Consider the following 12,839-nt stretch of genomic DNA (forward strand, 5'->3'; position numbering starts at 1 on the left):
ACGATGTCTTAAGATCTCCAATTCACTTATCCCTATTACTATGGAACACCTACTTATTTGGTGGCGGTCCAAATCAACCAAAAATCTGACGTCAAACCCCAAACCCTCGATACAAAAGTTAAAAAGCCCGTCTCTCAATTTGGGCCCTCCATTTCGTTCCCAAAAAAAAAAAAAACAATTTTGGGCCCTCCATGCGGCGGAAAAAGCCCTAAGATCGAACGGCTCAGAATCCTCCATCTCCATCGTCGTCTCCAAATAAGAACTGAAACCCAAACCCTAGCGCCGTCTGCACTCTCTTCTCGTTCATCTTTCCTCTCCCGGTCTCTCTCCGCCGATCTCTGCTCGCACACCAGCACACACTCCTCACGCCCCGGCAAAGATGGTGAGCCCTCTTTCCATGAAGCCTCGTCTTCCGCCACGAAAACCCACGAATCGCAAACCCTTCTTTCGCGTAATCTTTACTGCCCACTGATTTGTTTTTGTGTTTTTGCTTTTTCTTGGTTTTTTGGTAGCCGTTCAAGAGGTACATAGAGATCGGCAGGGTTGCGCTGATCAACTACGGCAAGGATTACGGCAGACTCGTCGTCATCGTCGATGTGGTCGACCAGAACAGAGTGCGTTTCCCAGTTCTTGAGCTCTCTTTTATTCCTTTCTTGCTTTGGTGTTTGTTGTGTCGTGTGATTACGTAGCTGGGTTGAAGTTTTCTTTTCTTGGGTAATCTAGATTTACTAATATATGATGCGGGTGAAGATTTAATTGCATAGGGATGGTGTAGTTCTATGATGGGTTTGATTCTTTCAGCTGCTTCGGAGTGATTTGAGGATGGTTGGGACACATTTATAATGCCTTTGTTGTCGATGTGCTCATGGAAAAAGTCATCAGTTTTAGTAGGTAGGGAGCCAAACTACTAGAAATAGAAGCTTTGGACACCGTTGGTTTTCAAATTGGCTGTGTCAATTTAGATTGCATTGTGCGAATGAAAGTTTTCCCAGTTTTATGGGGATATTTGCTGGACGCTTTGTTGTCGGATTCTGTTCACAAACATCTGAAAAGATCCACTCGATTGCTTTCCCCCGAGAAGTAATTTCTTTGGCATCATTCTTGACATTCGTGTTCCGTGGATGCTGAGCGCCCGACTTAATTGTTCTTGGTTGCAAAGAATCCTTACTTGGGACATCAGTCTCTTCCTTGTTTCACATTGCCATGGTGGTAATCATATGTTTGCTTCAGCATTTCTAGAAAGATCTTAGCAATGCGTTGTTCAGACTTTCCCATGCTACATTTGTTTCTCTTTTTGCACCAAACATGTCCCCAGATACTATTACTAAGTCTGAAGCTTTGATTTGCTTGTCCCAGGCTCTTGTCGATGCACCTGACATGGTCAGGTCGCAGATGAACTTTAAGAGGCTCTCGCTCACTGATATCAAGATCGATATCAAGAGGGTTCCGAGGAAGAGCACTCTCATTAAGGCTATGCAGGAGGCTGGTAGGCATACTTTTACTCAAATTCTGAATAAGCATAATTTTTAAGGATTCATTGCCATGTGCACTATGACAAACTTATTTCGTCATTGCAGATGTCCAGGGTAAGTGGGATAAGAGTTCTTGGGGGAGGAAACTTATTGTTCAGAAGAAAAGGGCATCCCTTAATGATTTTGACAGATTTAAGCTCATGTTGGCCAAAATTAAGGTTGGTGATGAAGTCTTCTGGGATTTCTTACGTCGCTTTTGGTTGCTCTATATTTTTTATTTGGTCCTTGTTGCTTCATCTCTTTATCTGATTATGATTAGTCACACGTTCCACGGTTCATACTGTTTCACCCTCTTTTTTTATTTTTTTTGGCCTCCCAAAGTGTCCACTGATGCTGTTTACTGGGTTCCTCATTTATGTTCGTTGTTGAAACTGATGACGTTGTAACATATGTTTGTGCAGAGAGGTGGATTGATCAGGCAAGAACTGGCAAAGCTCAAGAAGGAGAGCGCATCCTAAGCATGAGTTTCTTGCGTCTTGCGGGCCAAGAGTTTTTGGAAGATGTAGCATTGCTTTAAACGGATTGTTACCTGTTGCTTTTACTAGAGTTTAGAAGCATCTGATGGTCTATTGTATTTCATAACTTTATCGAGTGCACTTAATGGAAGATTATGTGTTTTGGGACATGTTTATTCTCTATCAACATCATATGAAATGTCACAGGTCTCTTGTTTTTCTTGTTTTCTTTTAATGTTTGTTGCGACAGAAATGAGCTTTGCTTCATTAATTGCAAGTAATGTTTTTCCCTTGGACAATTCACAATTGTGCAACCACACAGGTAGCTCGAAGCTCAGAAGTAAGCACAACGTAATTAAGTTCTGCATTGTTAACACGCCTTCTCTGTGATGGATCTATATAACTCACAAAACACGGGACTTACTCCCGTGTGTATCTGTCCAGGATGAATGCGATTCTGTATATACCATGAAAAATTGTGTGAACTACAATTTATGAATAACTCTTGAATAGGCAGACCTGGCTAATAGCATAATGCTCAATATCCAATCGAAAATTGTCGTTCATAGTTCTTCCTCATTGCCTTTCCAGCATCGGACAAACTCCTGAATGCATTCTTTTCGGTACCATTTGCTTTCCTCGGACTCAAAGCGGCCAGCTTCGAGCAAATCCCGCTCACCAGACCATTTTTCTGCTCAGGATAAGGGTCTTTTGGATCAAGCAAGGACTTTATTTCTTTGGTGGCGTGGTGATTCCACCGGTGTGATCGGTTCTCAGTTTTAGACAAGAAATCGCTAGTATCGTCATCCTTTGTTCTTCCTTGATAGTAACCCTCTTTAAATTCCTTTCTCGGGGAAAATTGGTCGAGCCTGCATGGATCGTTGGCCTCATTCCAGGTGGAACTTGCAGAGCTAGAGCCGAAGGACCACGTCCTCAACGTTTCAGAATTAGAACAAGAAGATCGTGATGATGGAGACGAGGTGGAACTCCCAAATCCTTGTATTTCCTTTGTTATTTTCAGAGCTTTCAGGCGAGCTTTCTTGAGAGCTTCTCGGTCTCCCAGAAGTTTTACTATTTGCTCAGCTTTCTTGTGCATGTTGCCGCCCCAGTTGAATCTGAGACATGGAAAAAAGAGGGAAGACGCAAAAACCAGAAAACTTAAGCAGGTGTATATATCACGGTTGCAAATCGCCACGGCAGTGAAATAAGTCGAGGCATTGCTTAAAATTTACCCTTTTTCATCAACATATTGAAAGGCACCGAGCTCCTCGATAATGGTGACATCACCTTCAAATTCTTCTGCAAATTCCTCGGGACCATGTGTTAGCAAGAAGTCGAGGAGGACCAGAGTCTTGTAGGATTGCCTCCACTGCTTCCAATCGATGCTCTGCAGTCTGCAATTGGTGATAGAGGGAGTATTAGTAATTGTGTCTTTATGTGATGCTATATTAATACTGATTGTAACAATCAAAGACAGATCTTGACAATACCTTCTATGGAGAACGTCAACAACTCTCCAGTAATCGTCTATATCATAGGATGCCTCGGCGATTTGAGTCATCGTTCTCGCATCCGGGCTCAATGGATCATTGTTCGTTACATCCTCCGCCAAGCTTAAATTTTTGAAAAAGAAGAACGGAAGTAAGTGGACGGCCCTAAAAGCTCTTTGTGCAATAGAAAGGTCATAATATTAATAAAAATAGGTGAGAGATAGAGGGGGGACATACAGTTCTGCTTGAGTAACATCAGTTAAGGCCAGCCTAGCAGCTTTGTACTTCTCCTGTAGAAATGATGATGCCTGCTTTTTAACCTGGTCAAGCAACAGGTTCTCCATAACTTTCCAAAAGAGGAGAAACAGAAATCTTCAGATAATGCTCAAATCCTTCAAGGACTGTTTAAGTATGTTCTTCTCTTTGTTTCAAAAACTTAAATCAAGCAAGGAGGGTTTGGAGTATTGTTCCCTCTTTTCTGACAAAACGCCATTTAGCATCCTGAGATAGACCTATATGAAGAGTGTTTTGGTGGATATCCTCATTTGTAGCTCAGACAATTAAGGAGAACTCTAGTACTTTTATATCCAAATTGACCAGTCAAAAGCCATGGCCTTACGAAGAATCAGGATTTTCAGACACAATCCCAATTTGCGCTCATTAAGGTCATGTGGTGCCTGTCCCAGTGTAATTTTATTGGAGAAAGATTTTGGGAGAAGCACCAAAATAGGATTTAAGATTTTGGCCTTGATCAATTGAGTTAAGGTTTTATTTGGATCTATTTGAGGATTGGAAATTTTCAAATAAGTCGCAATCAAGTTGCGGACTTTGCCATTTACGAATTCAGCCATCGAAAGTGACATATGGCAAATGACTAAATATTTCATGTGGGAGTCGAGTCAAATTTTCCGATACCTAACTTTCACAAGTGGCAAGCTTAAGATATGGTTTTGAATTTTAAAAACCTTGAAGTCTGCAATTTGGCTAACATGAAATCTTATGTTGTCCATCGATCAATAGTCAAAATCCTAAATTCGCAAGAACCACGAAGGATATGGCAAGTGATCACTGTACATGTAACTGTGAAGAAAACTAGTTGTACAATGGCCAATGCTAGGTATAACCTCATGAATTTGGGTCCATGAAGCACTCACAAATACCGAGCAGTTATGTGCTCATATACAAAGTACAAGCAATGACATCGCCTACTTGCTAGCATGCAACCCAGAAACTTTAAGTTCATGTTCAATGATGCATGACTGGCGAGAAGATAAAGCCTCAAATTTCTTTTGATCGTCTGCAGATACTTGGATAAGCAAGTAACAAGACATGGGTCTAGGCGTAACTCTGATCTCAAAGGGACCATAAACCTCACAATCTCCATCATTAATACAGGATGAAGTTCATTATGTAACATCATGTGAATCCTAAAAGAGTTTGTACTACTGGACCAAAAGAAGGCATTCAACAATGATCCTCCACCAAATGCAGAACAGAGATACAAGACACCATTACATAGAGGGGCATTGACATAGCATCTTATAGATAAAACAAATGTTCTTCAGCAGAAATTAAAGAAGGTACTTATTACAGCTACAAACGGTCTCAAACATATTAACAATTCCCTCATGTGAGATTTTTCTCAAGCTTTCTTGCCCCAGATAATGTGTTTTTTTTTTTTTTTTTTTTTTTGACGGAAACAATTCCCGATGGAACAAGGAGTCCAAACTGCTTCAAGAACTTCAAATAGGTTCTTTAGCTTCTGAATAGAACCCAGCAACGGGAGATATACATTTGCAAGGAAAGTAATCATGTCGTCTCATAATAGCTTCCTGGGTTCATACGCTACAGCGAACAATAGAGCACCAGCAAAATGCATGCTAGCCCCATCAGGCGGAATCCCATCATTTATTTTCTCTTGCTAGTGCCAAGAGATAGAAGCTCGAAGCTCCGAAGTGCATCGTCCCGGCTGCCCCTTGTGGCCCCGTTCCTGGTGAAGGATGACGATTTCGACTCGAAGCCAGGTTGAACCCTGTGGGTGGTGGACAGGCGTCCACTGCTCGATACCAATCGGCTCGACCGACCATCACTGGGCTCACCAGAGGAGCTTGGTCGGCTGCTCGATATTACTGCTCTCTTTGAAGTACTTCCATTGCGAGAAGAACTGCGGGCTTTCTCAGAATCGGGTTGCTGGGAATAAGAACACGTCACTAATGAGACAAAGACACTGACTACAAATACAAACAAGATCCAACTTTTATCAGGCACCCAACCCCTTGCATGGGCAGGATTGTTAATTACTCCAGTGCATACCAATTACATATGCAAGATAAGCATTTGCGAGCATGTAGCAATTTCACAAAACATGCATATTTGTAAGTCCCAACTAATAGGGAACCCCTATGTACATGTGAGGATGGACTCAAAAAGAAGTTCCCAACAATTGTGATGAAAGAAATATAACGAACAACCACTTCAATACATTTTTCAATTGTAATTCCACTTTACCACATCCTTGGATGAGGGTGCATCATCTGAAGATCTGTGCCTGGAATGATCACCATGAAAGCCATGGCTGGCGCCATTCCTCCTAGCAAATGCCTCAACAGCACCCGAGAGTCTCTCTCGAATCTCTTGTCCCACTAGACAAATGTGTCAGGAAATGTTCGTTAAATTCACTTGTCGTTTAACATGAAACAAACTATAAAAACACAAACCGAAATTTCTCTATATACTGCTTCTCCAGTAGAACTCTAGAACGGAAATTCTGCAACTCAATTACATACACTACTGAAACACATAGAGGCTTTAAACTTTTGAAGAAACTTACCAGAAGGTCTTTCTGATCTTTCTGCTCTTTCTGCAGAAGGTCCAGGATTTAGAGCAGGTTTACTGCTTGGCTGTAAGAAAAGCACAAGAATTAAGAACTGGATTTCTACAACAGGAAAATAGGCACTAAAAATTTTGTGATCCCTAAAAATTTAAAAAATCCAAAAGTGGAAACTAAAGAGTACCCGTGCTCTAGAACTGGAGCCAATCTGTGGGTATTTCAGTATGGTCCAATCGAAAACATAGTCAAATTGATAACCTACAACATATAATAAATTTATCTTCAGAAATTCGTAGGAAGACCACTTTAGCAAATGGATAACCCAAAGAAAACCTGCCCTCACCTTCACGAATAAATAGATCCCGGAATAGCCTCTTCAGGTATGAATAATCTGGTTTGTCCTCAAACCGCAATGAACGACAATAGTGGAAGTATGATGTGAATTCAGATGGATATGATCTGCAGAGAACCTGTAAAATACATAGCGAAGTTCATTTCCTGTCCTTGATGTTAGTTTCGTGGAAATGGGACATGCCCAGAAAACATGTTGGATCCAAATCCAATAGATTCTTCGCCAAAGTTACAATGGGTCCCATCAGCTTCCCTTAGTTAAAAGCAACTATACCTCAATGGGAGTGAGCATCTTCTTTTCACTAATCTTGTCATATTTCTGCTTTTTAGTGCCTGCTTTCAGGCCCTGCCATGGAAGGCTGAGATGGAAAACAAAAGAAGTGTCAAAGTATAACTTGAATAACAATTTAGGTGAAACAAGCGTCTCAGTTTGCTGTCAACCTTCCTCGAAGAAAGTACATAAGCACATAACCAAGAGATTCCAAATCATCTCTCCTACTTTGTTCTGCATAAAAAATAAAAACGCGTCACTCTACATAATCAAAATGTTTGAAATTTGTCTAAACAGCTCGCAAAATTTAAAAATGCCTTTGTTGGATGCAGAATATACACTGACCAACTCCAAGATGAGTGTTGACACTTGCATAGCGAGCTGTTCCTGTAAGATTCTTGTTTTCCCTGCAAAAGGAAGATAAAATATGTAATCAATGATTCCCGCCTATGGACTTGTTGAAGAGAGCAGGAAAGTTTTAAAACAGGGAAAACAATTTCAGGCATGTGTATTGCCACTTCAGTGAAAAGACATAAACAGTTGAAAGCATAACAAAGAAGTCAATAGACTTTGATGCGTAAGACGGACAGAAGCAAGATATACTTTGAACAGCACTAAGGCACCAAACAAATGCAGAAAGTTCAACTGTCTTTGCAACCAAGGCTGTTTTACTTCCTCAGATACCCAACTAATTTTTAATTTTACCCGATAAGCGCACATTCTCCTGGAAAGAAGATATCATCTGTATGCATAACTAGCATAACAAATTTAATGAAGAACAAAACATCAGAGGTAGCTACAGTTCCAAGTCCCAGCTTAGCTTATGTGCATGAAACCAACAAGCATACACTTGTTCTGGATGTAGATATAAACAGTATTTGTCAAATATAAACGTATGCATCTCCAATACCTGTATGGAATGTGCTTGTGTGTTTGAAGATCCCTGTATTTTTTAGCAAGTCCGTAGTCAATAATGTACACCTGGGAGGAAAAAGTCCGACAGTATTAGATGATAATGCTCAGGTACAACAAAATAAAGAGATAAAATTAAACAGACATGACTGATGCAGAGGTAAACAGCACAAAATGCTAGTGGATATTTCTCCGTGATTTCTTTTCATTAATGTTAGGTTTCCTTTCCATTCCATGGAGCAGGGACTCTGTCCACCCCTAACCAGTCAGTTGTGGGCCTATGGTCCCAAAATGTGAAACATTAAGCATAACAATTTGCATATCTATCGCCATAACAACAATCAATTTAAGCGAAGCAATATTTCAGATATTCTCACTTCCACCATCCAAAAGTTCATAGAAAAACCATATGATAGTCTTTCAAAAACATGTGAGAGTTCTGTGTGCGTTCATACATAAACAACTGTAAAGGCAATTATATATATGCTAGAAGAACCTATAGGGGAATCATCAAATTACCTGATTAGCTTTTCGCCCTAAACCCATCAAGAAGTTGTCAGGCTTTATATCACGATGGAGAAAACCCCGTGAGTGCATATACTCAACTCTATTTATCTGCAAAGCATGTGCATGCAAATAAGTTTGGTGTCTACTTAATCAAAAAGCATCATTCATTAGAATAGGAAGACTTACTAATTGATCCGCGAGCATCAAAACAGTCTTCAAAGAAAACTTCCGATTACAATAGTTGAATAAGTCCTCCAAACTTGGTCCAAGAAGATCAATAACCATCACATTGTACTCTCCCTCGACTCCAAACCATTTCAGATGGGGAATACCAGCTTCATAAATCAAGAACAAAACATTGGCCAAAGAATAATTGATTAACATATATTACACTGCTTGTAACTTATATTCATGCAAAGAGAAAGGAAGGTAGAAAGAAAGAAAGAAGAAACACTAAGCACAACTCACTTCCTCCCTGTAGCAGCATGTATATTTTTGACTCATAGTGAAGCTGAGGATGCTTAGTCTTCACAGATTCCTGAATACCAGGTTCCATGCAACATTACATACAACAAATTAATTCCTTACATAAGTCTACAATTCTCACACAATAACAACAAGAAGAGATGCAAAGAGAGAGAGGGAACATCAAATATGAGGAAATATATGATGGAAATAAAATCTGGTTCATTTTAGAAATCAGCTAAGTGAATTCATACTCATCAATCTATACCAATAACTAATCACCATGCTCGAGAAAGCAGCTTCAGTTGGACTGATAGTTTTCTCAGAAGCTATCTACTCAAAACAACAGAATGTATGAGACAACATTTTCTATAGTGACACTGGAAGATGCTCAAGATGAAGGACACCTATCACTGCAATAGCCATCAGTGCACTGAGAAATGAAGAAGGGTTCATCATCAGTAATAAGTGTGATGTTTGGGTGGAATTGAACAGTTTAATCTGAAACTTTTTTAAGACCCAATTTTAACATGATTAGAGAAAAGCAAATTGTACATATTCAAAAACAGAGCTTAATAAAGGTAAGTTGCGGGCTTAATTTGCTACAGCCTCTACTAATAACGAACAACCAAGCAAGAGGGGAAAAATCAGAAAACGGATTAACATATAGAACCCACACCAAATTACTGACAAAAGGTATTGATTTCCTCACAAAGCATAACATATATAATCAAACATCCATCTCCCCAAGAAAGATAAAATATATATCATACTAACAAAATTTTTAAAAAAAAAATGACATTCATGCTATCAATGCCACAATGCAAGTTCTTATAGCCAAGCACCATTAACCAACAAAAATCATATTCATGAACCGCATCAGGCAACAAATTCCCATCATCTAAACCACAGAGCTCCAGAAATTTACCAGCTTTATTGCCACCTCCTCTCCACTCTGCACATTGATTCCTGAACAAAACCACCGCACCATTAGTCGAACAAGCTCCGATCAACCATTGAGGAAACACGACACGCAGTCCCATATCCCCAGGAAAAAAAAAAAAAAAAAGAGAGGCTTAGAACAACCATTGTTTCAATTGAGTAAAGAAAATCAATGCATACCCAAATATAGTTCCCCGAACGATCCGCTACCGATCTTCCGGCCGAGCTTAAATTTGCCACCAATCACATGATCCATGATCCAATCGGGTTCAAGAAGCGAGACAGAACCAACTTTTTCCCCTTCCGTCCCCGGGTCAGAGATGATCCGAACGCAAAATCCTCAAGAAGCTCGCCCCCAGATCCAAACTGAGATTCTATCCCACACGAAAGAGGGATCTTTTCTTCCAAGAAAAACAAAGATTGCAGATCGATCGACCTATCGCCAAAATCAAAAAATGCCCTCCAAGCCTCTCCAAAAAAAGAGCTTCGCAAGAGCTACAAAAAAGAATCTTCAGCGAATTTCCAACGGAACCCTACAAATCTATGCAGGGTACTCTCCGGTACCGGGGACCCGCGAATCAACGATCCTCAAGGAGAGAACTTGAGATGTACCCATGAACCGGCGCGCGAGGGAAGCCCTAGCTGAGGCGTCGGCGGTGCGACATTGCGGCGGCGGTGGCGGCGGCGGCGGCGGCGGAGGACGAGGAGAAGAGGGAGGAGGAGGATGGAATTGGAAGGGGAAAGGGGGGGAACTTTGGAGTGAGAAAAGGGAAAGGAATAATATTGGGCAGGTGGGGTTTTCGGGGAGATTAAGGATGGAAGGGAGGGAAGAGTTTCTGGGAAATCAATCGAGGGAGGGGAGGGGAAGGAGGTAATCCTTCAGATCTGAGTTGCAGGGGGGCAGAGGGATTTAAGGCTTTCCCTGGGCAAGGAATTGGAGATTCTTGCAGAAAAATAGAATATCTCCACCCAGCCAGAGAGAGAAAGAAGAGAGAGAGAGAGGAAAAAGTGATGAAATCGGATGATTGATGAAGGGAGAGGAGGAGGAGGACAGAGAGGGAGAGAGACGGGAGGAGAAGAAGAGGAATAGAGAGAGAGAGAGAGAGAGAGAAAGGGGGAGGGGAAGGGAAATGGGTGATATTATTGGAGGGATTTTTTTTTTTTTTTTTTTTTTTTGTTTCTGGGCTTTTGTTTTTAAATTGGGCCTATTTTGGTTTTGTTGTTGTTGTTGTATGCATTTGCTAATTTCCAATTTTGTTAAATGAATAACTATATATTTATATATTCGGGGAGAGAGATAAGGTGAGGTGGGTATCTTCTTCATGGGTGGGAGCTCTCTTCCACCTGGCACTCCCGGAAAAGAAATTATAAGAGCACCCCGTTTTGCATGCCTGAAATTGCAGATACCCATTTTTTTTCCCTTTTCAATAATTTATTTAAATATATATATAAGAAATTAGAAAATAAATAAAAAAATTTCTCTTTTGTAGGATGTGCAGACCACTCAGTTACTTGAGCTCCACTCGAAGATCATAAAAATCTCATGCTTCGATTGTTTTCTAATTCGAGCCTCTAGAACAAATGTGGGGGGTCCAGCTCGAGCTTCAAGTTCTTGATATAAGTGAAATTAAGTAGTTGAGTTTTATAATTTTTTTTAATTATTACTCTTGTGTATTTGTAAATCGAGAAGCATCCCCATTCTTATTTCATGAATACATTACATAGTTTAAGCTCGAGCTCGTGAAATTGAATTCAAATCGAGTTACAAGCCATCGAGCCTTATATAAATGCGTTGAGTTTAGAGTTGAACATGTACCGGACCGATTTAACTCAATCATACCCATACCCAAAAGTTAGAAATGAGCATTTACCATCATGTTATTCATATTTAAAATTTTGAAATTTACAGCTCTTTTAGGGAGTGTCACGTGGATAATCATCTATGGATTCCTTGGGATGATTATGCTTCCCATAATGAGGTTAACAGAAGCCAAATCGCCTCCGGCCAAATTAAAGATAAATAAAAATAAAGTGACCCAATGATAGATTAGCCGTACATGAAGGCATGCGCAGAAGAAAAGACAGAAAGAGAAAAGCCGTGAAAGAGACCGAATTTGCCTGTAAGAGAGGCGAAGCGAGTTAAAGAAATAAGCGAAATAGGCCTCATTCAGCCCTCAATTCCCTCTACCAAAAAAACCGACTTTGACGACTGGTGAGGATGATTTTTATGCATCGAAGAGATTAAAATGGCATCTATGTGAATCTTTTAGTTATCGTAATCTACCCACCAAGATTTAACTTCTTCATGCCACATGTCACCTCCTCAAAAACTTGCTCGACAGATGATCGATTAGAAGTCATGATATCGCGATCGATTTCGATAGCGAGCTCGTTGATAAGCTCGAAAAGTCTCCGATGACTTTAACTTAATATGGGCAATCACCAACTTCCAGAATCCATAGTAGCGTTCCCAATTTCAAGGGTTTCACTACACGGTGCCCACTCCCATTCACCCAAACATAAAATATGACCACAATTCTAATTCTCTAAAATGGATAGAGTACTTGGGAAATATCGCAACGGTTGGTCAATCGAGAATCGTTTTGCAAAGTAATCCCTTTGAATTGTGATTTTCCTCTTTCGAACTAACTTGCGAAAGAAGTTTTTCTTTGAAGACGCTTGGAAAGATCATTCCAGGCAAAAGGGGTAGTAAAAGTTAAACCTGAACAAATCTTCAAAAGATTCCATCGAAATTAGGGAGGAATATAACGAGGGTTGCCGGTCCATTGAAGACCAATTCTAAAATATCAAAACCAAAAACCACCTATTAATTTTATGGATCCACCTGAAAATCGGACAGCTAGTCAGTCTAGTTCTCAGGATGAGTCCATGGAATGGTTCCCATCAAGTTTCGTGCATTTAATGCGACATTTTCCAACAAGCCAAAGTAAAGCAAAAAATAAAAAATTTCCTTATTCTTAATTGCATGATCAATAAAAAAAATTGGACTCATATTAAAAATTAAGAGTTTACGCCATTGGTCAATGAGCATTGACCTTGAGAGAACCTTGAGAGTTGGGACCA

General features: G+C 40.2%; 3 protein-coding genes across 4 annotated transcripts; 1 reads left to right on the top strand and 2 right to left on the bottom strand.

The window, feature by feature from the left end:
- The first annotated feature begins 234 nt into the window (after positions 1-234).
- LOC104414478 (60S ribosomal protein L14-1) lies at positions 235-2,254 on the top strand. Its single transcript, XM_010025616.3, has 5 exons — positions 235-382; positions 513-614; positions 1,357-1,486; positions 1,578-1,690; positions 1,934-2,254. Exons 1-5 carry the CDS (start codon positions 380-382, stop codon positions 1,988-1,990), a joined length of 405 nt encoding a protein of 134 aa, XP_010023918.1. The 5' UTR covers positions 235-379; the 3' UTR covers positions 1,991-2,254.
- A 128-nt stretch (positions 2,255-2,382) lies between these two features.
- LOC104417211 (epsin-3) lies at positions 2,383-3,601 on the bottom strand. Its single transcript, XM_018860907.2, has 3 exons — positions 3,478-3,601; positions 3,220-3,381; positions 2,383-3,102 (listed from the first exon to the last, which is right to left on the bottom strand). Exons 1-3 carry the CDS (start codon positions 3,546-3,548, stop codon positions 2,526-2,528), a joined length of 810 nt encoding a protein of 269 aa, XP_018716452.2. The 5' UTR covers positions 3,549-3,601; the 3' UTR covers positions 2,383-2,525.
- A 1,218-nt stretch (positions 3,602-4,819) lies between these two features.
- LOC104414479 (casein kinase 1-like protein 10) lies at positions 4,820-10,847 on the bottom strand. Of its 2 annotated transcripts, none has more exons than XM_010025619.3 (15): positions 10,368-10,847; positions 9,936-10,239; positions 9,742-9,782; positions 8,817-8,886; positions 8,535-8,683; positions 8,361-8,456; positions 7,840-7,910; positions 7,275-7,336; positions 7,100-7,163; positions 6,933-7,017; positions 6,651-6,777; positions 6,492-6,565; positions 6,308-6,377; positions 5,986-6,119; positions 4,820-5,667 (listed from the first exon to the last, which is right to left on the bottom strand). In XM_010025619.3, the coding sequence occupies exons 2-15, from the start codon at positions 10,009-10,011 to the stop codon at positions 5,386-5,388; spliced, it is 1,401 nt and encodes a 466-aa protein (XP_010023921.1). In that variant the 5' UTR covers positions 10,012-10,239; positions 10,368-10,847; the 3' UTR covers positions 4,820-5,385. The 2 variants fall into 2 exon arrangements, with proteins under 2 accessions (XP_010023921.1, XP_010023920.1); XM_010025618.3 differs by having other exon boundaries at positions 9,936-10,250.
- Positions 10,848-12,839: the final 1,992 nt, after the last annotated feature.

Source organism: Eucalyptus grandis, chromosome 8, assembly GCF_016545825.1.
Source record: "Eucalyptus grandis isolate ANBG69807.140 chromosome 8, ASM1654582v1, whole genome shotgun sequence".
Taxonomy (NCBI): Eukaryota; Viridiplantae; Streptophyta; class Magnoliopsida; order Myrtales; family Myrtaceae; genus Eucalyptus; species Eucalyptus grandis.

Bases quoted from the DNA above. Each gene is read 5' to 3' on its own strand.
- LOC104414478 (XM_010025616.3), top strand. The intron at 615-1,356 runs GTGCGTTTCCCA...TGCTTGTCCCAG, and splicing joins ATGTGGTCGACCAGAACAGA to GCTCTTGTCGATGCACCTGA. The intron at 1,691-1,933 runs GTTGGTGATGAA...ATGTTTGTGCAG, and splicing joins TCATGTTGGCCAAAATTAAG to AGAGGTGGATTGATCAGGCA.
- LOC104417211 (XM_018860907.2), bottom strand. From the start codon at position 3,548: ATGACTCAAATCGCCGAGGCATCCTATGATATAGACGATTACTGGAGA. The intron at 3,382-3,477 runs GTATTGTCAAGA...CACCAATTGCAG, and splicing joins GTTGACGTTCTCCATAGAAG to ACTGCAGAGCATCGATTGGA. The intron at 3,103-3,219 runs GTAAATTTTAAG...TCCATGTCTCAG, and splicing joins CAATATGTTGATGAAAAAGG to ATTCAACTGGGGCGGCAACA.
- LOC104414479 (XM_010025619.3), bottom strand. From the start codon at position 10,011: ATGGATCATGTGATTGGTGGCAAATTTAAGCTCGGCCGGAAGATCGGT. The intron at 7,911-8,360 runs GTAATTTGATGA...TTTTCCTCCCAG, and splicing joins TAGGGCGAAAAGCTAATCAG to GTGTACATTATTGACTACGG. The intron at 6,566-6,650 runs GTGAGGGCAGGT...TATATGTTGTAG, and splicing joins GGATCTATTTATTCGTGAAG to GTTATCAATTTGACTATGTT.